This window comes from Salvelinus namaycush, chromosome 16 (assembly GCF_016432855.1).
Source record: "Salvelinus namaycush isolate Seneca chromosome 16, SaNama_1.0, whole genome shotgun sequence".
In the NCBI taxonomy this organism is placed as follows: domain Eukaryota; kingdom Metazoa; phylum Chordata; class Actinopteri; order Salmoniformes; family Salmonidae; genus Salvelinus; species Salvelinus namaycush.
Window position 1 is genome coordinate 13,955,014 of NC_052322.1, and position 27,941 is coordinate 13,982,954.

At 44.3% G+C, this 27,941-nt stretch overlaps 1 protein-coding gene across 1 annotated transcript; it reads left to right on the forward strand.

Moving 5' to 3' along the window:
- Positions 1-1,149: 1,149 nt before the first annotated feature.
- Positions 1,150-27,730, forward strand: LOC120061019 (activin receptor type-1B-like). Its single transcript, XM_039010505.1, has 10 exons — positions 1,150-1,309; positions 21,764-22,003; positions 22,309-22,462; positions 22,596-22,708; positions 22,954-23,184; positions 23,415-23,582; positions 25,549-25,705; positions 25,931-26,055; positions 26,319-26,449; positions 26,706-27,730. Exons 1-10 carry the CDS (start codon positions 1,249-1,251, stop codon positions 26,829-26,831), a joined length of 1,506 nt encoding a protein of 501 aa, XP_038866433.1. The 5' UTR covers positions 1,150-1,248; the 3' UTR covers positions 26,832-27,730.
- The last annotated feature ends 211 nt before the right edge of the window (positions 27,731-27,941 follow it).

Consider the following 27,941-nt stretch of genomic DNA (forward strand, 5'->3'; position numbering starts at 1 on the left):
GAGATATTTCTCTCCCAGCTATTTTCTTTTTTGACAGTTACAAAACTGCCCAAATGTGGTGTTGATGAGGTGTGAAAGAGACGGGTCTAATTCGGCCACCATGTGTTTTCACCATGTCTGGAGGCTCTCTATTCGTTTCTACAAAGGTTTTCAAAGTGAATCAGTGTCTATTCCTGCCAATCAACATGAGCTTATAACACTGTGTGTAAGTGTGGACAGAAATTGACTCCAGTCGGTCTGTCCCTTCATCCACAATGTCAATGCCTCAGTTACTGTATCTGTCTGGCTGGTGTTGACCAAACTCCAGAGAGATAATACTCCCTCCATGCCCCAGTCAATCTGGCCATGAAGAGCTGGTTATTTTTAACACTGTAGAAGGGGGTTGTTTAAGTATCAGAGACTGGGGGGGGTAGAAGAGAGAGCGAGAGGGACAGAGAGAGAGAGTGCTGAGCCCCTCTCCGTCTTCTTCTCTGTCCCTACTCGGTGTATTCCTATCCAGCCGCTGTGGGACAATTCCTAATCGCTTGTCTGGCTTTGATAGGAGGATTCAACCAGCAGACAGTGTGTGTGCGTGCACTGAAGAAATAAGCAGATAAATTGGGACAGCTCAATAATTGATATAAGGCCGCTGTCTAAAGAGACTACCGGTAAGCAGACACTATTAGACTTCAGGACAGAGCAGAGAGCAGAGTACAAGCAAAGGGCCAGGTGATAACAGCAGAGAGAGATAGAGCTATATATAGCAGTTTGCCAAATGCATCCTGGATGGACCTGACCACGTCTTTTAGGAGAGTGAGTGGAGGTAAATCTCACTTAGAATAAATCAATTTTCACTGAATACTCTAATAGGTCTTTGCCCAAAATAGAAATGTAAATGTAAGTGCCCTGATAGACCCACATTCTATGACAAATAGTCCAGTCAGGTAATTTATCTGCCCGAATTAATACATTGTAGGCTATAGAAATTATTTAAAAAGCAATGCCTAACATCAATGCAGTCCGAATATGAAACGTAATCTGCAGCACAGACAACTCAATCGGCTAGAGTCAAACAAAGGGTCTGAAACGGGTCTTCGGCTAAACCACAGAAAGCCCTCCCCTTTAAAATCGACGCACCGCCCTTTAATTACGCCGCCTGTAGCACTTCAACAGGCTGGCTGGCAGCCGCTATATGGTTTGTGGTTATGTTTAGGTCTGGCCGTGGTGTTGACAATACCACACTCCGAATGCGATGGGAATGCTGAAGGAATGGCTTTAAAACGAATTGTTCTCACGTTACTGGCCCTGTCTGGGTTAGCCATCGGTGATGGTAAGTGAAATAGCTACATGTGCCATCTTTTGATTTTGACTTTGTGTTTTTTGTTTGTTTAACAGGAGGGTGGCTTGCCTAGCTGGCATCGCCTGTCGATCATCATGGCGTTGCCTGTCTGGGATTTGTAAACCACGGCTAGCTAGCTAACAAATCACATTTGACACATTGTAGCTAGCGCTGCTTGCTAAACTCTTTGAATAACACGGCCGGAGGTATACGGCCCGTGTGTTTGTCATCCGGCAGCTCACATGCTCATTTTACGTTAACTAAATAGGAAATGTGATTTAACGTGTCGAACAAAACATCTTTGCGTCTGGCGCGAGCTAACGTTAGCTGGCTAGCTAATTTGCTATCCAGGTGTGCACAAAGGGCCAGCAATGTAACGTTAGTGTTTTGTTGATAGCTTGTGAATTTCAATATCGCTTTATTTGTGTGTCCAGGTGGGTATACTACAGAGCAGGATCAATGAGTTAGCCAGCTAACTTGCCTACATATTCTGAAATAAATACTTGTTTTTTGGGGGAAATCTTGAAATGGGCATGGTCTGATTCAGGGTTTCCCAAACTCGGTCCTGCGGCCTCCCCTGGATACACGTTTTTGTTTTTTGCCCTAGAACTACACAGCTTTTTCAAATAATCAAAGCTTGATGATGAATTGGTTATTTGTATCAGCTGTGTAACATTAGTGTTAGGGCAAAAACCAAAACGTGCACCCAAGGGAGGCCCCAGGACCGAGTTTGGGAAAACCTGGTCTAATTGACCCAACAACCCAAAACGTTCCTAATGAACCAGAAAATCAATAGTTATTTATTTATAATTTTTTACTGGCTAACTCATTGATCCTGCTTTGTAGTCTACCCCTCTGGAAGGAGGCCACACATTTCTGTTGATATTAGTTATCTGTGTGTGGCTGTGTTATGCTTTAGTGTTTATAAAACAATCAAGTGGAGATTAGAGTAACTTTAGCTGTTTGTCTTCCGTGGAAGAGCTAATGATACACAAAGTGAAAGACCACATTTACAGACCTTTTAAGATCTTTGTGATTTTTCTGCATCTATTAGTTATCAAAACCGAAGTAATTTAGCTAGCCAATATCCTTCAACCAAGAGAACTGGATAGAAAAAATTCAGACTTAAATCCAGATGTGGTACTTTTTTAAAAACAAGTAAACGCATTGCGAAGCTAATAAATGAATTTGTCATAGTCTACACCCGTGGTTTACAAAGCATAACAGTGAAATGCTTACTTACGGGTCCTTTTCAAACAATGCAGAGTAAAAGAAAATAGAAATCGCGACGCAAGGAATAAATACAGTGTATAAGGTCTCCGCATAAGTGTCTCTGTTACAGGAGTAGTAAAAAGACCACCGCGCACTATCCAAGTGGAAGCAGGCAAGGGTGTGACAACAGCCATCCATTCTAAGTATGCAACTGACGCCCTCAGTTCGGGGCGTTCCTGCATGTTGGCACTCCTTGCTAGCTAGCGTGAGCGACACCGGAGGACCGTGCCCTTCGCTCCCGCCTGTTGAACACTTTGCCCTCACCGGCGGGGCGAAGGACACTGTCTAGCTTGCTAGTTGGCGACATACTGTGTCGACCCCCTCCTGCTGTATACCGGAGAAAACCGTGCCCGAAAGGCAGAGGCGAAGGACACTGTCTAGGCCGACACTGTACTAGCTAGTTTGATAGTTAGCTAGCACACAGTGTCATCCTTGCCGGGCTAAGCTAGCACACGGTGTCCTTCGCTCCTACTTGCCCTCGCCATCATTAACAGAACTGTGGGAAAACAGTGCCCAATAGGCAGAGGTGAAGGACGCTGTCTACCAGTGTATGGCTAGCTAGCTACCGTTGTCGCCCCCGCCCCTTCTTCTGTGGGGTTTATCGTCAGCAGGCATCCAACGTTATTGTGCATTAATTCCACCTACTGTACTGGAGCACCCCTGCTTCCCGCAACATAAAAATTGACCAACAGAAGTATAAAGAGGGGTTCCATGCAGGAACGCCCTGAGTTGCTGGCCGCAAGTGCACCCTTCTCGTCCATTCAGCCGACCCAGACAGAAGTCAAAGTTGAAGTCTGGGTTCTTTGTGAAGGAAATGTGGCGAATGGGTGTCTTTTCAGACTCCTGCTATGGGGCCACCCCCCCCACTGTCTTCTCAGAGCAGCTGTTGACCAGATCCAAAATGGTGGTCCTCTGTAGCTCAGTTGGTAGGGCAAGGTGCCAGGATAGTGTTTGTTTCCCTGGATCACCCATACACAAGTCGCGTTGGATGAAAGTCTGCTAAATGGCATATTATGATAAATTAATACATTTGGATTGGAATTTGGCATATGGTGTACCTAGTCTGTAGCTACTAGCTAGACCTGTTTGTGCCTGTGTATTGGGTTATTTGTACTTAGCTTTTTGAAAGGGTAAAAGTATGTTCAATTAAACTGCTGGAAGAAGCTGGTGTTTCATTCTTTAGATTGAAAATCATTGCACATTATTCCACTTGGGGCATTTAAATGGAATAGTGACGGGAGTGTCTGGCCAGCTCCCAGTAATTTCTCTCTCTGTGCTCTACTCTACATGTAAAGACATTTCCCCTGTTGCAACTTGCCACTCACAGAAACTGAAAACAATGACTGGGAAAGTTAACCCTATCTGCCAATGTCAATAACCTCAAGTCTGCTGCCACCCATTAGTTAAGTGACTCATTCCTCTTCCAAGAATCAGAGCTACATTCCTCCCTCATCCGGCCGGGTTCAGATAAGGACATGATCCACATTGATTTGTCACCTTTTTCCATCACTATTCACATCTTATAGGTAAAAACAATGTTTTTACCGTGTTGAAGTGAGATGGCGGGAGGGTTAGATAAGTGGAGGGTTAAATGGACGGGCTCAGGGATTGAACCCTGGTCTCACCACTAAACCAAACTCCAGAACTGGTCTTGTTTTTAAAGGTGACTTTATGGGAACATATGACTGGGACAGACTGGGATGCACCCGAGTTGACCGTTTTGACTGGGGTAGTCAAATGTAGCGCTGAAGGACTAGTAAGTTCTCTAGTACCAGTGAGAGTGGAGATTTCTCTGGCTCAGGGTTTCAGGTTGTGTCCAGCTGGGCTGCTGTGTGAAGAGGGGCCGACGCTGCTCAGCCTGGAGCCAGACTTTCATACCACAAAATGGATTATGCTGTAACAAAGCTGAAACTAAAACCTGACAAACGCAAAGGTAGCGCTAGCCACCTAGTAAAAAGTTGGCCGCCGACCTCCGCTTAACTTTGGACCCTGACGCCAGCTCCCCTCTAATCAGGACTGCTTTAGACCTGGAACACCAGGTGTGTGTGCATTTACTTATCAAGTTGGACAGAAAGCCAGCAGGCTCCAAACCTGGTAGGGTAAGAGTCGAATACCCCTGGTCTAGGACTACTACTGGTGGGTTATCTGGTCTGTGACAGTACGTCTTTACTCACAGGGTTGCCATGGCTTACAGGTTGCCAGTTTAGTTTCCCGTTGATGACATTGGAGCTGACCAATCATTAGCCTCGTCGTTATGAAGCTGACATGCCTTTGTGACTTAACTAGGTGCCAGAATAAAATGGATGTGCAATGTGATATATGCACTGTCTGAGCCACAGATACACTGCCGTGAGGCAGGGCGCATCTCCTGCTTTCTCTCTGGTCCCTCTCTCTTTCCCCTCTTACACTCTTTCGTTTGCTTCCTCTCTCTCGTCTCCTGTGTCTCTCAATCTCTCTACCCCCCCCCCCCCCCCCCCCCACCCTTCACATACTTTAGCCTATAGTGGACCTGACTGACCCATCGCAGACTTATCTTAATGTTATGTCGTCTCACTTACAGTTCCCTTAAGTATTCATACCCCTTGACTTATTCCACATTGTGTTACAACCTGAATTCAAAATGGATTAAATAGATGTTTTCCACACCCATCTACACACGATACCCCATAATGCCAAAGTTATCTTTTGCAAATTGACTGAAAATAAAATGCAGACATACCTCATTTACATAGGTATTCACACCCCTTTGCTGTGCCACTTTAAATTGAGCTCAGGTGCATCCGATTTCCTTTGATCATCCTTGATGTCACTACAATTTGATTGGAGTCCACCTGTGGGTGTTTGGACATGATTTAGAAAGACACAAGGTCCCACAGTTGACAATGCATCAGTGGAGGCTGGTGGGATTAGCTATAGGAGGACGGGCTCATTATAATGCATGGAATGGAACAAAGTCAAATGGGGTTTCCAATGGATTTCTCCTTTGCCAAGATAATCCACCTGACAGGTGTGACATATCAAAAAGCTGATTAACCTTTTGTCAATAGGGGGGCGCCATTTCGACTTTGTAATAATTACGTTCCCAAATTAAACTGCCTCGTACTCAATTCTTGCTCGTACAATATGCATATTATTATTACTATTGGATAGAAAACACTCTAGTTTCTAAAACCGTTTGAATTATTTCTCTGAGTGAAACAGAACTCATTCTGCAGCACATTTCCTGTCAGGAAGTGAGATTTCTGAAATTGAGGTCCCTGTTCTGAGGTCAGTTTATAAGTCCCCATGTAAGCTACTGGGCTACATGCACTGCATACGCCTTCCTCTAGATGTCAGTAAGCGGTGAGAATTTGAATGGAGTGGATTGCACCATCTGGGGCCCTATATAAGACCGTGGAACGGAAGTACCGTTCTTTTCAACGGGGCGCCTGGCGCAAGAGGGACATCATAATGGCGTCCTGCAAAGCTTTCGTTTTAGCAGTTCTATATCTCCGGTCATGTTTTTATTCGTTATAGTTGTTAAAGACATCATAAGGTAGTTAATTTAAACCGACTTATAGCAGTTTATATCAGTTTATTGCGATTTTCTGGGATTTCTTTGTCACGCGCTTTCACGAGTTGGACACCTCTCCAGTGGGTGGCTATCGTTAGCTGCTATTTCGACAGGAGAAGAGGACATCTTTCAACCAAAAGACGATTGTTCTGGAGAAAGGACACCTTGCCCAAGATTCTGATGGAAGCTCAGCAAATAGTAAGCAGTCTTTATGCTGTTAATTCGTATTTATGTTGACAAATGTCAAATAATAATTCCGCCATGAATTTCGGTGCGGTCTCGCTTTAGCGCACGCTGTATTGCGCAGTAACGTTAATTTTTAAAATATAACACAGCGATTGCATTAAGAACTAATTTATCTTTCATTTGCTGTCCAATCTGTATTTTTTAGTCAAGTTTATGAATAGTTTTCGATTAGATCAGGTGCCTCTCCAAGATGGCGCCGGACAGATTGCTTGAAGTTTTGGCCACTAATCACATTGTATAACCACGATTTGTGCCGCTAAATATGCACATTTTCGAACAAACTCTATATGCATTGTGTAATATGATGTTATAGGACTGTCATCTGAAGAATTCTGAGAAGGTTAGTGAAAAAATTTATATATTTTGGTGGTTTATACGTTATCGCTATTTTTGGCTTGAATCAATGCTGTTGTGATGTTTGCTATTGTGGTAAGCTAATAACGCTATATTGTGTTTTCGCTGTAAAACACTTAGAAAATCTGAAATATTGGCTGGATTCACAAGATCTGTGTCTTTCATTTGCTGTACGCTGTGTATTTTTAAGAAATGTTTTATGATGAGTAATTAGGTAATACACGATGGTCTCGTGTATTTATTCTAGTTGCTTTGGTGAGAGTTGTGATGGTGGCTGCAATGGTAAACTATGATTTATACCTGAAATATGCACATTTTTCTAACAAAACATATGCTATACAATAAATATGTTATCAGACTGTCATCTGATGAAGTTGTTTCTTGGTTAGTGGCTATTTATATCTTTATTTGGTCGAATTTGTGATAGCTACTGATGCAGTAAAAAAATGGTGGAGTAAGAAAAGTGGTGTCTTTTGCTAACGTGGTTAGCTAATAGATTTACATATTGTGTCTTCCCTGTAAAACATTTTAAAAATCAGAAATGATGGCTGGATTCACAAGATGTGTATCTTTCATCTGGTGTCTTGGACTTAATGATATTTAGATGCTAGTATTTACTTGTGACGCTATGCTAGTCAGCTTTTTTACTGACGGGGGTGCTCCCGGATCCGGGTTTGGGAGGAACTAGAAGTTAAACAGCATGGTCATTGCATAGGTGCGCCTTGTGCTGCGGACAATAAGTCGACTCCTAAAATGTGCCGTTTTGTCACACAACACAATGCCACAGATGTCTCAAGTTATGAAGGAGCATGCAATTGGCATGCTGACTGCAGGAATGTCCACCAGAGCTGTTGCCAGAGAATTGAATGTTCATTTCTCTACCATAAGTCGCGTCGGTCATTTTAGATAATTTGGCCGTACGTCCAACCGGCCTCACAACCGCAGACCATGTGGAACCACGCCAGCCGAGGACCTCCACATCCAGCTTCTTCACCTGCGGGATCATCTGAGACCAGCCACCAGGACAGCTGATGAAACTGGGGTGTATTTGTCTGTAATAAAACACTTTTGTGGGGAAAATCTAAGTTGGTGGGCCTGCCCAGTCATGTGAAATCTGTAGATTAATTAATTAATTTCAATTTACTGATTTCCTTATAAACTGTAACTCAGTAAAATCTTTAAAATGTTCCATCTTATTTTTGTTTACTATAGCTAAATTTTCTAAACAAGTTTTCACTTTGTCATTATGGGGTATTGTGTGAGACGAGGGAAAAATATATATTTTTAATTCGGGCTATAACACGACGAGCACTTTAACTCTACCTACATGTACATATTACCTCGTCTAACCGGTGACTCTGTACCGGTACCCCCTGTGTATATAGCCTCGCTATTGTTATTTTACTGCTGCTCTTTAATTATTTGTTACTTTTAATATTTTTTTTGCTTAACCAACAATGCCTTTTAAGAAAAGTGTTAAGGGCTTGTAAGTAATCGTTTCACTGAGGTCTACACCTGTTGTATTCGGTGTGTGTGACAAATACGATTTGATTATGTCAAGGGGTATGAATTCTTTCTGAAGGCACTGTATGCGTCCTGCTGCCCACTGTGCCAGTAACTTATAGGGGTACACAGCTAGTCCGGCTTCTGTTTCAGGGTTCGCTTGAGGTGCTTAAAGTACTTGAAATTCAAGTACTGGAAATCTGAAATTGTTTTTTTTTCTTCTCGTGTTTCGTGCTGTGGTTGCCACCCACACTGCCAGGCAGGTACAGAACTGACTGATTAGGTGTCGGCAAACGTCACATCGGTAGCTAAAATGACGGGTAAATGTAGATTCAAACCTGCCATTTGTGCGTATGGAACATTTCTGGGATCTTTTATTTCAGCTCATGAAACACTGGAACCAACCAACCCACACCGTGTAAGGTGCAAAAATGTGTCAGGCTTTGGCATTGTGAGCATGGGTGAATCGGCCCTGAAGAGCCACATGAAAGGGGAAAGGCGACAGTGCAGGATGCAGTGCAGATACACTATTCAAGGCGTTGTTCTCTGAAATGTGTACATAGTGAATAATTATTCACTTTCTCTGCAACAACCGCCAACCCCTATTTCGATATATCCAATTGGTAGTTCGTTTTGTTCTATCGCTGCAACTCCTGTACAGACTCGGGAGAGGCGAATGTCGAGAGCATTGGTGTGAACCCGGAAGCCAGCCGCACCAATGTTTTGGAGGAAACACCGTACGTACCACTGGCGACTGTGTCAGCGTGCATGCGCCCGGCCCACCACAGGAGTCGCTAGAGTGCGATTGGCCAAGGACATCCAGGCCGGCCAACTCCTCCCTAACCCGGACAACGCTGGGCCAATTGTGCGTCGCCAATTGTGCGTCGCCTCATGGGTCTCACTGTCGCGGCCGGGTGCCACACAGCCTGGGTTCGAATCGGGATCTGTAGTGATGCCTCAAGCACTGCAGTGCCTTAGACCGCTGTGCCACTCGGGAGGCCAGAGCTTTTTTAACAATCGCATCATTCACGGAGCGCCTGCGATATTCCGGTTTATCAAGCAGCAACCATGCTCCTGCCATTCTGGTGGACGTTCATGTGCCCTTTTCCTCACACAGCGCCCTTCTCCCGACCGGCGACTCTAAAGCTGCCAGTCGGAAGCAAGGCGCTTTTTCGTAGCTATTAAGTAGTAGACGTCCAATTTAAAAACGGTCACTAAGCTGGAATTGTGTGTTAATGCGAAAAGGAAATGTATGTTCACCATAAGGCATATCCCACAATTCTGCTCATCACTACTCAAATTACAAAATCAACAGCACTAACACTCATGTATGTAGTGAAACGTGTATTATTGAGTAGGACTTGTAAGGTAGTGATGAATACGAAGTTAAAACATTTTTCATGAGATTGTGGCGATATCTGGCGGCGACTAGAAACAATTGCATAAATTTAACTATTACAAACTGATGGTCCTTGAAAATAAATATTAGTGCCTTAAAGTATTTGAAAGGCCTTGAATTTGACTTGCCACTGTCTGTACGAACCCTTTTCCTTGTTGCAGAACGAAGCGTTGTGGTTTAATGGGCTCTATTTCCTGCTAGTATTATGCACCTCTTGTAACCACTGGAAACAAGACCGGACCACTGCTGTCATTATCTCTCCTTGCCTCATGTAATCAGAGAACATTCATTTAGTACAGCCAATAAGAAATCCCTTTTTCCTTGGCTGAACTGTAAACGGAATAGGATTTGGCGTGCTGCTGAACTAGCCATTTGGGTGCTGCTGTGTGTGTGTGCGCTGTGTGAAAGCTGTTTCATGTCCTAATGATGTTATGGAAATGAAAGGGAGCACATAGTCAGATTCCAACATGTGCATGCCTGTCTACCAGATCAGAGCCAAGGGAATGTACAGGAACCGAGCTGCCTGGGAGTCACTGGGTTCAGGATAGATTTGCAGATAGGACAGTTTTTCTGCTTTTACGTCGTGTCTGTGTTTAACGTGTGGTGTGTGACTTAAGATATGGTCTGGTGCTTCCTATACATTCATCTATGTGCATATGAGGTAGTTGAATTATGTTTTTTACGTGTGTGTTCTGTTGTGGGTCTATTAGTCCGCGTTGGGCCCACTGAGGGCTGAGTGAGAGTAGCTTTCCTCCCTTAATCACCAGGCTAATAACCTCATCTTTTGGTTCTGTGTGTTTTGTGGTGAAGGCTCTAGCCTGGGTCCACTAGGGGTGAGTGTAGCTTAACGACCCGGGCGCCTCTAATGACCTCCAGGCCAGAGAGCCCTGGAGGCTGAGAGGCCTAATCGCAGCCACAGACTGTCTGGCCTCTCACTGACCTGTGGACATGATCACTTAAATACAAATTCAGAAATATGATTCGGTGGTCATTAGCATTATGTTATGTGTTACTGCAGTGTCTGTGTGTCACAGTGCAGTGGACTCCTATGGAGGAGCTGAACATGATACCCACCTTCCACTGCACTGCCGTTTAGTCTCCAATCAGTACACATTTCAGAGAACAACGCCTTGAATAGTGTATCTGCACTTATACTCATGTAGACAGGCATGCAGAGGGTTAGGCAGGTACTAGTGGGCTATGCTGTTTAGAATTGGATGTAATCTGACCCTGTGATGCTGAAGACCAATGTAATGACTTTCCTCCTTCCTCCCAGTATTGATAAAGGCTGAAGTGTGTGTGTGTGTGTGTGTCTGGTGGCGTCTGCTTGTCTTGATCAGCCCTCTGTCTGGTAGCTAACTGTATCTAATTTCAGCTAGTGCAGTTTGGGTAATGGTGCTCACACGCAGTCTGTCTGCTCTGTGCTGTGCTGTTTAGCCCCCAGAATTCTTTGCTGCTGTGTAACAGTTTTGTCCCATGCCAAACAGGCTTAGGCTAAATGTTTTCCACTGACATCATACTCATTCTTGAGGTGTACTGTTGTAACTGACTGATTCACCATATGCACATGAACACAAGCACTGTGAGTGTCAGCGTCTGACTGGCACACAACAGTCACTGCAACAACGTTTGTCTTAAACCCATTTCTGTGCTTTTGGAGTCCGTCTCCCACAAAGCTCTCCTGAACCAGACCTGGGTTCTAACACTTTCAAATCTTTCAAATACTTTTAGCATTTGCTTCCGCTTGCCTGGAGTGCCAAATGGGTGGGGTTTGCAGTTTTTCGACTTCTATTGGTCCATTGCACTAGGCAAGCTCAACCAAGCCCAGTTTAAGTATTTGGAATGACTTCTAATAGTATTTTTAACCCAGGTCTGTCCTGAGCTCAGTCCAAATGAAGCAAGCACTGGTTATGGCAAAAACTGTTTTATTCATCCCTCCCTTCACTGTGTTTGTGTCCCAAAGGATACCCTGTTCCCTATGAAGTGCAACAGTTTTTACCAGAGCCCTTTTGGGGACTGGTCAAAAGGGGTGCAATTTATAGGGAATATGGTGCTATTGGGATGTAGCCTATGTCTGCCCCTTCCTGCCATTTGGAATGATAGGGTCTTAACACTTTGCTGTTAAACGGCTCCATCCAACCTGTATTCAGTCTAGACTGGGTTTTAATGATTGAATGTCACAGCTGGTTACTCTAGCTAGCTGCAGACCCCTCACAGCTGGGGGGGGCTACATAAACCCCCCTTTACTGTCTCCTCCCTTCCTATCTGTGCTCTTCCCCTCTGCCTGTCCCCTGTCTCTGCACACAGAAGATTAGATTTTCAGCAATTCCTCATAGGACACTGAAAGTTTGCAGACATTTATAATAAAAAATTTAACCATGTTTTGTCAAAGTCCTTCATCAAAGTATTTGATCTATTCTATCCCCAGAGCACAAGGTCTGGTGAGTGGAGCACTCCTCCACCTCCTCTCCATGCTTCCCTGCTCTTTGTTTAGCACAGGGCCAGTCCAATCCCTCCTCGTTTCCCTGTAATCTCAGCACAAAGGACCAGTGTAAGGACACCAATTATGTGCAGAGTTCACACCACCCAGCTCAACCCCCCACAGTGTAGCTGACTGTCCCTCCCCTGGGAAGCCTACTCTCTGAAAAGAGTCAGTTCTGTTTGAAAACTTTTGAAAGGAATTAAATCATGAGCAAAAATGTTCTGAGTTCTCTTCTCTGTTTCTTCTGACACATTTAGAAATCTTGTGTTTATATATTAGGCACACACTGATGGGTTGTCTACTATATGTAGGGCCATATAAAATATGTTTAGTTTTTTTTTTACCTGATTCCGTTTAGTTTTACCCCAAATTCCCTTTTCTCCTTTTTGTTTTTCCTTGGTTTTAATTGTATTAATTTTTTTTACTCAAAAGCACAATTTTTAAAAACAAAATTGAATGTTCTAAGTCCACAACAATGCTTAAACCAAGACTACTTTTGAGGCCTGGGAAAAAAATACAAGAGATTTTTGGTTGTAGTTATCTTTAATGCAAGTGCACATTATCCTTTAATGTTTGGTTAGCAATGTTGCTGATTTGAAATTTGCACAACAATATTTGCATGTGACGCTAGCTATGAACCTCCATCAACCTGAACTTAAAACTTTGATCAAAGGCACCATTTGTGTTGACTAAATTAAACTGTCCTTTTCCCACCGAAGGATGTGAAGACACACACACACACATTGTACATTTCGCATGTAATATGCTACACATTGGATTATGGTATCTTTTAACATTATAATTGTCATATATTCTAGCTAATGGCTCAGGTTCTATAAGATAAATTGCACACTCCACCTCCATGCCATTGACCTTCTGATTTTGTCTCTGCATTCTAAAGTAATTCTCAGCAAATAAACGAGGTAGAATTACAACGCTCCCCACGCACCATTGTTTTCATTCTTTAAATGTTTAATTAGCCTACATTTTCAGCTCCTTATTTTCATGTACTGTACCTAGAATACAAATGTTTGGATTTGCACTAAGCAATTTCCTCTAAGGAAAATTTTTTGAAACTGGCACATGTTTAGATCGTATGTACGTTATCTATCATTTTAAATTGGTAACACGAGGCTAGCTCAACAATATGCAAACAAGGTGAGTTTAGCTATTCTCGGCTTCAGTTGTACAATGACTTGGTGATGCATGCCATTTTATGATCATCTGCAAAATGGGTTCACCTGGCCGATATCCTGAGACGGTGACAATCAAATAAAACCGATTTGGAGAGCTCACAACTGGACAAAGCATTCACCCCTTTTTCCACATTTTGTTACAGCCTGAATTTAAAATGGATCCAATTGAAATTCTGCCACTGCCTACCCCATAATGTCAAAGTGGAATTGTATTTTTACAAATTAATAAAAAATGTAAAGCTGAAATGTCATGTTTTCAACCCCTTATGGCAAACCTAAATATGTTAACGAGTAAACATTTTTGCTTTAAGCCAAATAATAAGTTGCATAGACTCACTCTGTGTGCAATAATATTGTTTAACATGTATATATATTTTTTATGACTACCTCATCTCTGTACCCCACACACAATTCTGTAAGGTCCCCAAGTCGAGCAGTGAATTTCAAACATCCATTCAACCACAAAGACTAGGGAGGTTTTCCAATGCCTCAAAGGTAATAATGAGCAGACATTGTATTCACCATGCTCAAAGGGATATTCAATGTGTTGGATTTGACCCAAACACAATGCATCACTGAGGACGACTTTTCATATTTTCCAGCATGGTGGTGGTTGCGTCATGTTATGGGTATGCTTGTCATCGGCAAGGACTAGGGAGTTTTTTGAGATAAAAATACCATCTGTTGAAGATACAGTATCTCTACTCATTCCTGTTGGCCAGTCATAAGGCTAGGGAGTCTGTAGCATAGCAACCCATATTTTCTCCCTCCCTTAGTTAAAGGCTTGTCCCCTCTTTCGAATGGATATTTTCCCCGATGTCTTAATCTTCTGTAAACTGTTTGTCTGTGTATGGGACAGTCATCACATTGGGCTATAAACCACGGTTTCTGGTTAGGGTAGGTTTTAATAGTCAGTGGGTACACCATCTCCAATGCACTTCCTTATAAACTCACTCAGTCAGCGTATAGATCGATGGTGTTCTCTGAGGCTGACCGGAACAAATCCCAGTCCGCGTGATCAAAACAATCTTGAAGCGTTGATTCCGATTCGTCAGACCAGCGTTGAACGGTTCTAGTCACTGGTACATCCTGTTTGAGTTTCTGCCTATAAGACGGTAAGAGCAAGATGGCGTTGTGGTCGGATTTGCCGAAGGAAGGGCTTTGTATGCATTGCAGAAGTTAGAGTAGCAGTGATTGAGTTTATTACCCCCCCCCCCACCACCACCCGCGAGTACTACAATCAATATGCTGCTAGAATTTAGGTAGCCTTGTTCTCAGATTTGCAGCCTCGGGATATATGGTTTACATAGAGTCCAGTGAAGTTCCTTGATGGCGGTCATGGTGTCTGCTTGAGGGGGAATGTACAAGATTTGATTTAAAAACTTGGCAGTAGTCTCGTCCTGGGTCCTTCTCCCTGCCTTATTTAAACTATTTAGCTAAACTATGCTCCAGAATAGGATGTGGCACTGTGTTGTTTTTCTCTCTCTATCAAAGCCTGTTGCTTCATCTCTGTGTAATCTGCAGGAAATTCCGTGTCTGTGATTGCGTGTGAACTGCAGTGAACTTGGACACGCTCCACTAGGAGTTACTGGCACTTCCCCCGTCTGTCCCTGGCTCCAAGAGCAGTCCACATGCTGTTGCTGACGAGAATGACTGAATTACAAGAAACTGCACACGCTGCTGCTGACATGAAATGGCAAGACTACGACTCATTCCACTTCCGCTTTGCTCGAAAAACGCTGTTCCAACAACACACACACATACAGTGCATTCGGAAAGTATTCAGACCCCTTGACTACTTTTTTTGTTACGTTACAGCCTTATTCTAAAATTGATTAATTTGTTTCCCCCCCCCTCAATCTACACACTACCCCATAATGACAAAGTTTTTCTCATTGTAACTTATTTTGTACATAATGTCGCTGCTACCATCTCTTATGACCGAAAAGAGCTTCTGGACATCAGAACAGTCATTACTCACCTCGAATTGGACGAAGAATTTTTCTTTAATGAGTCGGACGGGAAGGATATACTTCAAACGGGCCCTCATCCCCGTCATTCGCTGGAGAAAGATTTCGCGGAAAGAGATCGGGGTTCCTTGTGAGGATCAGGTGACGGGTGGCTAGTCTGCCTTTGCCATCCGTACTGTTAGCCGACGTTCAATCGCTGGAAAATTAAATGGGACAAACTGAAAGCACGTATATCCTACCAACGGAACGTTAACTGTAATTATCTTATGTTTCACCGAGTCGTGACTGAACGACGACATTAATAACATACAGCTGGTGGGTTATACGCTATCGGCAGGATAGAACGGCAGGCCGTCGCTCCATGTCTTACCAGAGGCTATGTATATTAGTAAACAGCGGGTACATGATATCTAAGGACGTCTCAATGTTTTGCTCGCATGATGTAGAGTATCTCATGATAAGCTGTAGACCACACTATCTGCAGAGTTTCCATCTCTTTTTTTGTTGTTGTTGTAGCTGTCTACATACCACCACAGACTGATGCTGGCATGAAAACCGGACTCGATGAGCTGTATTCCGCTATAAGCAAACAGGAAAACACTCATCTAGGTGGCGCTCCTAGTGGCCTGGGACTTCAATGCAGGGAAACTTTTAAATCAGTTTTACCTGATTTCTATCAGCATGTTAAATGTGCAACCAGAGGGGCAAATAAAACTCAGGCCACCTTAACTCCACACACAGAGATGTGTACAAAGCTTTCCCTTGCCCTCCATTTAGCAAATCTGACCATAATTCTATCCTCCTGCTTACAAGCAAAAATTTAAGCAGGAAGCATCAGTGACTCGGTTTATGAAAAAGTGGTCAGATGAAGCAGATGCTAAACTACAAGACTGTTTTGCTAGCACAGACTGGAATATATTCCGGGATTCTTCCGATGGCATTGAGTACACATCAGTCACTGGCTTCATCAATAATGGAATCGACGTCGTCCTCAGTGACTGTACGTACATACCCCAACCAGAAGCCATAGATTACATGCAACAGTCACACAGAGCGAACGGGTAGAGCTGCTGCTTTCACGGAGCTGGACTCTAACCCGGAAGCTTATAAGAAATCCCGCTATGCCCTCCCACGAACCATCAAACAGGAAAAGCGTCAATACAGGACTAAGATCGACTCGTCGGCTATGGCAGGGCTTGCAAACCATTACAGACTACAAAAGGAAGCACAGCCGAGAGCTGCCCGGTGACACAAGCCTACCAGAAAAGCTAAATAACTTCTATGCTCGCTTTGAGGCAAGTAACACTGAACATGCATGAGGGCATCAGCTGTTCCGGACGACTGTGTGATCATGCTCTCCGCAGCCAACGTGAGTAAGACCTTTTAAACAGGTCAATTTTCACAAGGTCGCAGGGCCAGGCGGATTACCAGGACGTGTACTCCGAGCATGTGCCGACCAACTGGCAAGTGTCTTCACTGACATTTTCAACCTCTCCCTGTCTGAGTCTGTAATACCAACATGTTTCAAGAAGACTACCATAGTCCCTGTGCCCAAAAACACTAAAGTAACCTGCCTAAATGACTACCAACCCATAGCACTCACGTCTGTAGCCATGAAGTGCTTTGAAAGGCTGGTCATGGCTCACATCAACACCATTATCCCAGATAATTTCAATTTGCATACCGCCCCAACAACTCCACAGATGATGCCATCTCTATTGCACTCCACACTGCCCTTTCACACCTGGACAAAAGGAACACCTATGTGAGAATGCTATTCATTGACTACAGCTCAGCATTCAATACCTTAGTGCCCACAAAGCTCATCACTAAGATAAGGACCCTGGGACTAAACACCTTCGTCTGCAACTAGATCCTGGACTTCCTGAAGGGCTGCCCCCAGGTGGTAAGAGTAGGTAACAACCCATCCGCCACACTGATCCTCAACACGGGGGCCCCTCCTGTAGTCCCTGTTCACTCATGACTGCATGGCCAGGCACGACTCCAACACCATTAAGTTTGCCGATGACAACAGTGGTAGGCCTGATCACCGACAACGATGAGACAGCCTATAGGGAGGAGGTCAAAGATCTCACCATGTGGTGCAAGGACAACCTCTCCATCAACGTGATCAAGACAAAGATGTTTCGACTACAGAAAAAGGAGGACCGAGCACACCCCCATTCTCATCGACGGGGCTGCAGTGGAGCAGGTTGAGAGCTTCAAGATCCTTGGTGTCCACATCACCAACAAACTAACATGGTCCAATCACACCAAGACAGTCGTGAAGAGGGCACGACAAAACCTATTCCCCCTCAGGAGATTGAAAAGATTTGGCATGGGTCCTCAGATCCTCAAAAGGTTCTACTGCTGCACTATCGAGAGCATCCTGACGGGTTGCATCACTGCCTGGTATGGCAACTGCTCGGCCTCCGACCGCAAGGCACTACAGTGGGTAGAGTGTACGGCCCAGTACATCACCGGGGCCAAGCTTCCTGCCATCCAGGACCTCTATACCAGGCAGTGTCAGAGGAAGGCCCTAAAAATTGTCAGACTCCAGCCACTTTAGTCAGACTGTTCTCTCTGCTACTGCATGTCAAGTGGTAACGGAGCGTCAAGTCTAGGTCCAAGAGGCTTCTAAATAGCTTCTACCCCCCAAGCCATTAGACTCCTGAACAGCTAATCAAATGGCTACCCAGACTATTTGCATTGTCCCCCCCTCCCTCTTCTACGCTGCTGCTACTCTGTTTATTATCTATGTATAGTCACTTTACTAATGTACATATTACCTCAATTACCTTGACACCGGTGCCCCCACACATTGACTTTGTACCGGTACCCCCTGTATATAGCCCCGCTATTGTTATTTACTGTTGCTTTTTAATTATTTGTTATTCTTATCTCTTTTTTTAGGTATTTTCTTAACTGCATTGTTTAAGGGTTTGTAAGTAAGCATTTCACTGTAAGGTCTACACCTGTTGTGTTCAGCGCATGTGACAAATCAAATTTGATTTGAAATAAGGCATTTTTTATTTTTATACATTTGCTAAAATTTCTAATCCTTTTTTTTTTTTGCTTTGTCGTTGAGGGAAAATATATTTCATCCATTTTACAATAAGGAAAAAGTCGAGGGGTCTGAATACTTCCCAGAATGCACTGTACATGCAAACACGCAGGCGCACATTACACACAGCAGTTCAACTGTGGGAGTGGCTCCCAGGACTTGTTGGGTGGCCACTTGCATGTCAGTCACACATTATGATGGTGCAATAGGTGTGTGTGTGTGTGGGGGGGGGGGGGGGATGAGTAAACTTAAGGGAAGTGGGTTGAGTAAGACTGAGGGGGTGGGAAAGTGTTACTAACCCGACAATATTTGGATCCTAAGGAGAGTGGTGAAACTACAGCAGCAGGAGTAGCTCAGGAAGAAAGTGGTGTTTCAAACCGTTGTAATTCTGATTGAGGATGGATATTTTTGCAAGAGACTCCAGAGATGAACCTACAGAGGAAGGTTAAAGCTTGTGCTAAGTCTGTCTTGGCTTACCAGTGAGACTGAGAGACTAGTGCTCATTGTTGATGATCCAGGAAACTTCACAAATGCCGGCCGTCTAAAAAATGTCAAAGCTTGCATATAACGGATGAATCTAATATCTTAACAAGGAAAGTCAGTTATATGAACTTCAGTATGGTTTCAGAAATCTCACCCTACCTACATGGCTGTCACTTACTTCATTAGTGAAATACATACAGCAAATGATTGCGAAGATCATAGATTAGGTGTTTTTGTTTATTCTCAAAAGCATTTGATACTGTTGATCATAATACTTTCAATAAAAATGTGAAACTGCGGAGTATTTGTCTGAAATAAAGCCCTTGTGGGAAAAAACTCATCCTGATTGGCCTATGCCCTCCCAGGCCCAGCCAATCAGAATGAGTTTTTCCCCACAAGGGCTTTAATAAAGACAAATACTCCAGTTTCATCAGCTGTCTGGGGGGCTGTCACGCAGACTATCACGCAGGTGAAGAAGCCAAATGTGGAGGTCCTGGGCTGGAGTGGTTACACGTGGTCTGCGGTTGTGAGGCCGGTTGGACATACTGACAAATGTTCTAAAATGATGGAGGAGGCTTATGGTTGAACATTCAATTCTCTGGCAACAGGTCTGGTGGACATTCCTGCAGTCAGCATGTCAATTGCGCTCTCCTTCAAATCTTGAGACATCTGTGGCATTGTGTTGTCAAAACACTGCACATTTTAGTGGCCTTCTATTGTCCCCAGCACAAGGTGCACCTGTGTAATGACCATGCTGTTTTATTCAGCTTCTTGATAATCCATCCACCTGACAGGTGTGGCATATCTTGTCAAAGGAGAAATGCTCACTTACAGGGATATAATCAAATTTGGGCACAACATTTTAGAGAAATGTTTTTTTTGCGCGTATGGAACATTTCTGGGATCTTTTTTATTTCAGCTCATGAAACAGGACAAACACTTAACTAGTTTTATATTTTTGTTTAGTATATTTGTGTTTTACTCTCACAGATTTAATTTACCTCAGTTCATCAACATATCTAATTTCTCAGTGGTTTAAAATGAACATTGTCACTGACTGTTATTATTTGGTCCAAAGAAAATAGAATAGGGGTCCATATTGATATACCTGTAGATCATGCCTGTACGCTTTCTTGGTGTTCTGATTTGATGATGAATTGTCATGGAAACAATAACCTCTAAGATCACCAAAAATATGAGGATAACTGGGCAAGATTAAGATATCTCCTGAACAGAAGTGCTGTGCTCTCTATTACACGATGATCGTCCCATTCATCAGTTACTGTAACATTATATGGGCTCTGTATGAAGAATATCATCTGACCATACCTCAGACCGTTCAGCACCTCTTAAAAAGAAAGAGGACTCCTGAATATTTATCAAATTTAAGTTGCTCAATGTGTTTATGGTACGTTAAATCACTTATTATCCTCAGGAATTCCATAACTGCGGCTACGCCGCCCATTTTCAAGAACGGCTAATTCTCAATTCCGAATTACCTATAAAAGCCCCATGATCTGGAACGCATTCCTGTCTGATTTTGCTAAGCTATCCTTGTCATTTGTTTTAAAAAATTGTTAGAGGCACCTATTGTCCATCAGTTATACACCCCCAGTAGCTTGACTTTCTGTTTAGATTTTCTATTCCTTTATCTCTTTTGCGTTTTGATTTTATTGTTTGTCCACACTGCTTAATCGGTGTGATTTATGACCATTGAGGGGTGGGGGTATTACTCGAAAAGCCATTTTGGGCTTTTTTACCCCTCCTGCACATACTGTCATTTAAAACAATTTTTTTTTTTTTTTACTGTTACTCTTTTCTGTTTAAGCAAATAAACTAACCGGGCGGGGGGAGAGGGCTCCTCGCAGAAAGCTCAGAGTAAATCCCTTTTTATTTTATTTTTAATCCAGAGGGTGTTGAGGTCTGACAAAGCTTGGTCCTTTAGTATCTTTTAGGTGGCAGCAGACCTGAATTCACTCTGTCCCCCTCTGTTTGAATTTGTTGCCATTTTATTCTAGTCTTGCTTTCAATTTCCTCTGAAGCCAGAGTGATTCGTTTTGAGTGGCCCAGCTATTGTAGACTTGTTAAAACAGGCCCCTATCAAACTCTGTGCTGCAGGCTTTAAATCAAAGCTATGATCCTGACAGTGTTTTGGGGACTGAGTGGCGCAGCAGTCTAAGGCACTGCATCGCAGTGCTAGTGGTGTCACTACAGACCCGGGTTCAATCCCGGGCTGTATCACAACCGGCCGTGATCGGGAGTCCCATAGGGCGGCGCACAATTGGTCCAGCGTCGTCCAGGTTAGGGGAGGGTTTGGCAAGGGTACGCTGTCATTCTAAATAAGAATTTGTTCGTAACTGACTTGCCTAGTTAAATAAAAATGTGTTCTCTTGCTTTCTTTGAGTAGCAGAATGCTGCATTGGGGATTTGACTGTTGGGTTTCGGTGCGTCTGTCCCAGCATCCCAGGACAGTCTCCTCTCCATGGAGTATTTGGCTTCCTCTGCTTTAGAGAAACTGGTTTCCGTCCGGGTCTCTGTCTGCTGCTAAACCAGTCTGCATGCACCGCACTCCACTGGCTGTATTGTTGAGTCTCTTCTGAATGGGACTCTATCCTGGCTAGTCCGGTAGATGGAATGTACTTTGAAGCTTGTATTGTTGGTTTAGAATGCCCTCTGCTGGACAAATGTGAGTACTGCAGTGACTCAAGTGTTCTTACAGACTGGACTAATATCGTATTGCTCATCAAGGAGCATAGGCCATCAACAACTGTTCTTCATCGCATTCTGTTCTGGGACGTTCTCTCCAACTCATTCCACCCCATGCCTGTTATCTCTGTCTCTGATTCAAGCGCCAATAGTATGATAGTCCTGATGCCTAACTAGTAGTCATTCTAACCTCGTGCCTCCCTCTCTTTTTCCCCAGCCCTGCGATGTAACTGCACCAACTGTGTGAAGTCTGGTTATGAGTGTGAGACTGACGGGGCGTGCATGGCCTCCACCTCCTTCATCCAGGGGCATGAGCAGCATGTAAGGATCTGTATCGCCAGAGACAGCCTTGTGCCCCCTGGCCAACCTTTCTACTGTCTTAGTGCTGAGGGACTGCTCAACACACACTGCTGCTACACTGACTACTGCAACCGCGTCGACCTCAAGGTTCCCTCGCGTGAGTAAAGCCGAAGTCACACCGGCTGCGTTTTGTGTGTGTGCATCGCATCAGAAAAGCTTCCTTGTCTCCTGTCATTTTTTAAAAATCTGCACAGATTTGAAAGAACAGGGCTGGTGAAGGCGACCCCCTTATAGCAACCATTCTGCGTCTACCCCTGCAATGTTTTCATATCAGTGCACATAAGTGAGAGGAGATGGAGGAAGCCACTTTGGACTGTTGAGATGCACCCTTTGTTTTATTTGACTGGGAAAGATGGTAATACCACTGCTAACACCCTGCTCTCAATTTCTCCCTCGCTCCAGTCCCGGTGAAACCAGGGGAGCTGGGCTGGGTGGGCTCTGGAGGCCCCTGGGGGCCGGTGGAGCTGGTGGCTGTGATCGCAGGGCCAGTCTTCCTGCTGTGCATGCTGCTGCTGGTGGGGTTATTCCTCTTCCAGCATCACCAGAGGACCTACAGGTGAGTCTCTGGTCCCAGGTAGTACCATCTGAGTACTCCCTACAAATGGGACGGCAGGGCTGTGTGTATTTGGGGGGGGGCGGGTTGAGAAGATACAATTTTAGTTTCTGACAGCTGATCTTCTCTCGTACAGCCACAGACAGCGGCTGGAGGTGGAGGACCCCTCCTGTGAACACCTCTACCTGGCCAAGGACAAGACCCTGCAGGATCTCATCTACGACATGTCCACCTCCGGGTCTGGTTCTGGTGAGTAGACTGAGCCTACGCTGCTGGAAGTAAAGGTTCTATACACAGAACCGCCCTGAACTCTACCCTCGCCTGCGAACAGAGGTCCTGTTACACTGGGGATTCATTCAATGTTTAGAATACTCTTTAGCCACGTCTGTATGTAACACAATAGATGCATATGTGTACACATACAAGTTTAGTACAAGTTAGTGTTTAGGTGAAAGCCCAATGGTATCAGTGGTCCTTTCTGCTTCCTCCTGCAGGCCTGCCCCTGTTCGTGCAGCGTACGGTGGCCAGAACCATCGTTCTGCAGGACATCATAGGGAAGGGCCGCTTCGGGGAGGTGTGGCGGGGGAAGTGGCGCGGGGGAGACGTGGCGGTGAAGATCTTCTCGTCCAGAGAGGAGCGCTCGTGGTTCAGAGAGGCTGAGATCTACCAGACCATCATGCTGCGACACGAGAACATCCTGGGATTCATCGCCGCCGACAATAAAGGTGAGCGTTCCGTCGCTGTTCTACTACAGCACCACACAGAGAACCGTGTACACACACACACACACCACTTACAACACAGACATTCATGTTAAGTGAAGATATCCCTGGTGTTATGTAGGTGAATTTCATCAACGGGCCTTTGTTGACTCAACAGTTTATTTTTATTGACAGTAGAATTATCCTCCATCTTTCTGTGCATCTCTCTCGCGTTCCCTCTTTCTCTCTCTCAGATAACGGCACATGGACGCAGTTGTGGCTGGTCTCAGACTACCACGAGTACGGTTCTCTGTTTGACTACCTGAACTACTATTCTGTGACTATAGAGGGCATGATCAAACTGGCCCTGTCTGCCGCCAGCGGCCTGGCTCACCTGCATATGGAGATCCTGGGCACGCAGGGTAAGCACAGCGGCGAGATGAATAAGGACCATACCGTGCATTCGGAAAGTATTCAGACCCCCTTCACTATTTCCACATTTTGTTACATTACAGCCTTATTCTAAAATTGATTAAATGTTTTTTTTACCCTCATCAATCTACACACAATACCCTATAATGACAAAACGAAAACAGGTTTTTAGAAATGTTTGCTAATTTATTAAAGAGAAACCTGAAATCTTATTTACATAAGTATTCAGACCCTTTGCTATGAGACTCGAAATTCAGCTCAGGTGCATCCTGTTTCCGTTGATCATCCTTGATGTTTCTACAACTTGATTGGATTCCACCTGTGGTAAATTAAATTGATTGGACATGACTTGGAAAGGCACACACCTGTCTAGATAAGGTCCCACAGTTGACAGTGCATGTCAGAGCAAAAACCAAGCCGTGAGGTTGAAGGAATTGTCCGTAGATCTCCGAGACAGAATTGTCGAGGCACAGATCTGGGGAAGAGTACCAAAACATTCCTGCAGTATTGAAGGTCCCCAAGAACACAGTGGCCTCCATCATTCTTAAATGGAAGAAGTTTGGAACCACCAAGACTCTTCCTAGAGCTGGCCGCCCGGCCAAACTGAGCAATCGGGTGAGAAGGGCCTTGATCAGGGAGTTGACCAAGAACCCGATGGTCACTCTGACAGAGCTCCAGAGTTCCTCTGTGGAGATGGGAGAACCTTCCAGAATGACAACCATCTGCAGCACTCCACCAATCAGGCCTTAATGGTAGAGTGGCCAGACAAAAGCCACTCTTCAGTAAAAGGCACATGACAGCCCGCTTGGAGATTGCCTAAAGACTCTCAGACCATGAGAAACAAGATTCTCTGGTCTAATGAAACCAAGATTAAACTCTTTGGCCTAAATGTCAAGCGTCACGTCAGAAAGGAACCAGGCACTGCTCATCACCTGGCCATTACCATCCCTACGTTGAAGCATGGTGGTGGCAGCATCATGCTATGGGGATGTTTCGAGGGAAAGATGAACGGCGCAAAGTACAGAGATCCTTGATGAAAACCTGCTCAGGACCTCAGATGGGGGAGAATGTTAACCTTCCAACAGGACAACGACCCTAAGCACACAGCCAAGACAACACAGGATTGGCTTCGGGACAAGTCTCTGAATATCCTTGTGGCCCAGCCAGAGCCCGATCTAACATCTCTGTAGAGACCTGAAAATAGCTGTGCAGCGACGCTCCCCATCCAACCTGACAGAGCTTGAGAAGATCTGCAAAGAATGGGAGAAACTCCCCAAATACAGGTGTGCCAAGCTTGTAGCATCCTACCCGAGAAGACCTGAGGCTGTAATCGCTGCCAAAGGTGCTTCAACAAAGTACCGAGTAAAGGGTCTGAATACTTATGTAAATGTGATATTTAAGTTTTTGAAAACATTTCTAAAAATCGTTTTACTTTGTCGGATATTGTGTGTCGATTGATGGGCGGGGGAGGGGGCTATTTAATCAATTTTAGAATAAGGCTGTAACAAAATGCGGAGAAAGTGAAGGGGTCTGAATACTTTCCAAATGCACTGTATGTGTTAACACACATTCCTAATTAGCCAGGGTGTTATACAACAAAGCAGAATCACCAAGTTAGCCAGTTAACTTTTGCTACCATCACTTTACACGTTACACCTCTATTCCTACAATCTTCATTGTTAGCACTCATTGCCCTGCCTATAGATTTTAGAATTTTTATAGGATCCCCATTAGCTGATTCCATGACGACAGCTAATCTTCCTGGGGTCCGACACACAACTAAAAAGACATTGCAGACAAAAGACTTTACAGCTAGTATACATTACAAACGTTTAACGAATAGACCGTGCTGACAGTCGATGACCTGGTTCAAATGTTAACCTGGTTTAAATATTGTCCTGTGCTCCTGTGCTCCTTCCATTCCAGTCTTCCAACTCAGTGTTTCCTCCCCTCTAGGTAAGCCTGGCATCGCCCACCGGGATCTGAAGTCTAAGAACATTTTGGTGAAGAAGAATGGCATGTGTGCCATCGCTGACCTGGGGTTGGCGGTACGCCATGAGTCCATCACTGATACTATAGACATCGCCCCTAACCAGCGTGTTGGCACCAAGAGGTACTGACCCGACTAGCTGCCATGTCTATTTTATGCAGTCTATTCATTCAATTCAGGACAAGAACATTGTAAAAAATATATAGATGAGACACTTTTCAATCATGGAATATTTTCGTTCAATTCATCTCCTGAATTTGGCAGATTTGATACCGTATCTCAGTGATATACTGGTACACAAAACATCCTTTCCTTTAGTGGAAACCTGTTTGTGTCTCCGTCTCCCAGGTATATGGCTCCAGAGGTCCTGGAAGAGACCATCAACATGAAACACTTTGACTCGTTTAAGTGTGCTGATATCTACGCCCTGGGGCTGGTGTACTGGGAGATAGCACGCCGCTGCAACACTGGAAGTAAGACACGGACTGGTACCTTGCAGAGGGTCCGATGTCACAATGCCTGGGGAAGAGCTTCAGCTCATTTTGGCCACACGAGTAGTTACTTAGGATACATGGGGATTTGTAAATGAGTGATTCTGTGCAGTCTGACTGCAATGTAGTTGAATTGAAACACACTTTCACTTGTCAAGAACCACATTAACATTACTATGAAATAGCAATCTTCTTAGATGTGAGCATGTGACTGACCAGGCTCTCCCTCTGTTCTGCCCCCCCAGGTATCCACGAGGAATACCAGCTGCCCTACTTTGACCTGGTGCCCTCTGACCCCTCCATAGATGAGATGAGGAAGGTGGTGTGTGACCAGAGGCTGAGGCCTAACGTGCCCAACTGGTGGCAGAGCTATGAGGTAATGAGAACAAATACGCACAAAGAAACCTCAGACTTGCTAGGCAGAAACATTGCATTTGTTTTCTAAGTTATTAGTGATTGACTGCATTTTAAATGTAAATATGGTGTAAACAAAAAAAAAGTTTTTTTTATTATACTTCATTCTTTATTCACATAAGGCAATTCATTTGACATTTACTTTTCACCCTGTGGGACTAGTGGAAAGGTTGGTTGATTGTGTGTTGACCGACTAACCTCCCCCTCTCATCCTCCAGTCTCTGCGTGTGATGGGTAAGATCATGAGGGAGTGCTGGTACTCTAACGGAGCGGCCCGCCTCACCGCTCTACGCATCAAGAAGACCCTCTCTCAGCTCAGTGTCGAGGAGGACATCAAGATGTAGGAGAAGAGTGGGACGGACGGACGGCAGAGCCATGTAGCTCGCTGGAGACGCACAACGATAGGCATAGGCTGTATATCAAATGGCGCCCTATTCCCTATCTAGTGCACTACTTTTTGACCAGGGCTCATGGAAAATAACACGGAAAGGACTGAGACTAAATCCTGCCAGTTTTAAAGCCACTCTCCCAAGTTGTGACAAGGCCTACCTCACCTTATTAGCCAAAACTACTGAGAATCTCCCCTCTGCCCCTCCTCTCTTCTTTCTCCCTTCTTCACTATGGCTTTCCTCACCTGGTTATCCCAACCTCCTCTCCTTCACCCACTCTTATGGGCCACCACACTACAACACTACCATTATTATCCCCACCAACCTCCCTGTTCTGATCTACTTTGTGCTCTGAGGCAGTAATTATTACTATTGTACAGTGACAGGAATTTAGTTTGTAATATTTTGTACATCTTTTAATTTCTTTTTGCCAAAAGACTAGCTACGTCCTGAAAACTCATATTCATAATGTGGTTTCATGTCCACATTTTTAAGTTAAAAGAATCTAGTTATGAGTTTGTTTTCATGGCAACATGTTGTTGCTTTTGGGAGATTGTGGGAGAGTAGCAGACGACTCGCTTGTCGTCACCCGACCACCTGTACAGGATGAAATCAACCATATTAGGCAGAAAAGTCACAATATACACTGAACAAAAATATAAACGCAACATGTAAAGTGTTGGTCCCATATTTCATGGGCTGAAATAAAAGATCCCAGAAATGTTCCTTATGCACAAAAAGATTGTTTTTCTTAAATGTTGTGCACTAATTTGTCTACGTCCCTGTTAGTGAGCATTTCTCCTTTACCAAGATAATCCATCCACCTGACAGGTGTGGCATATCAAGAAGCTGATTAAACAGCATGATCATTACACATGTGCTGGGGACAATAAAAGGCCACTAAAATGTGCAGTTGTCACAACACAATGCCACAGATGTCTCAAGTTTTAAAGGAGTGTGCAATTGGCATGTTGACTGCAGGAATGTCCACCTGAGCAGTTGCCAGAGAATTTATGTTCTCTACCATAAGCCGCCTCCCATGTTATTTTAGAGAATTTGGCAGTA

Coding starts and splice junctions, on each gene's coding strand:
- LOC120061019 (XM_039010505.1), top strand. CDS start 1,249: ATGGCTTTAAAACGAATTGTTCTCACGTTACTGGCCCTGTCTGGGTTA. Junction 22,463..22,595: donor CATCACCAGAGGACCTACAG/GTGAGTCTCTGG, acceptor TCTCTCGTACAG/CCACAGACAGCGGCTGGAGG. Junction 25,706..25,930: donor CAGCGTGTTGGCACCAAGAG/GTACTGACCCGA, acceptor TCCGTCTCCCAG/GTATATGGCTCCAGAGGTCC.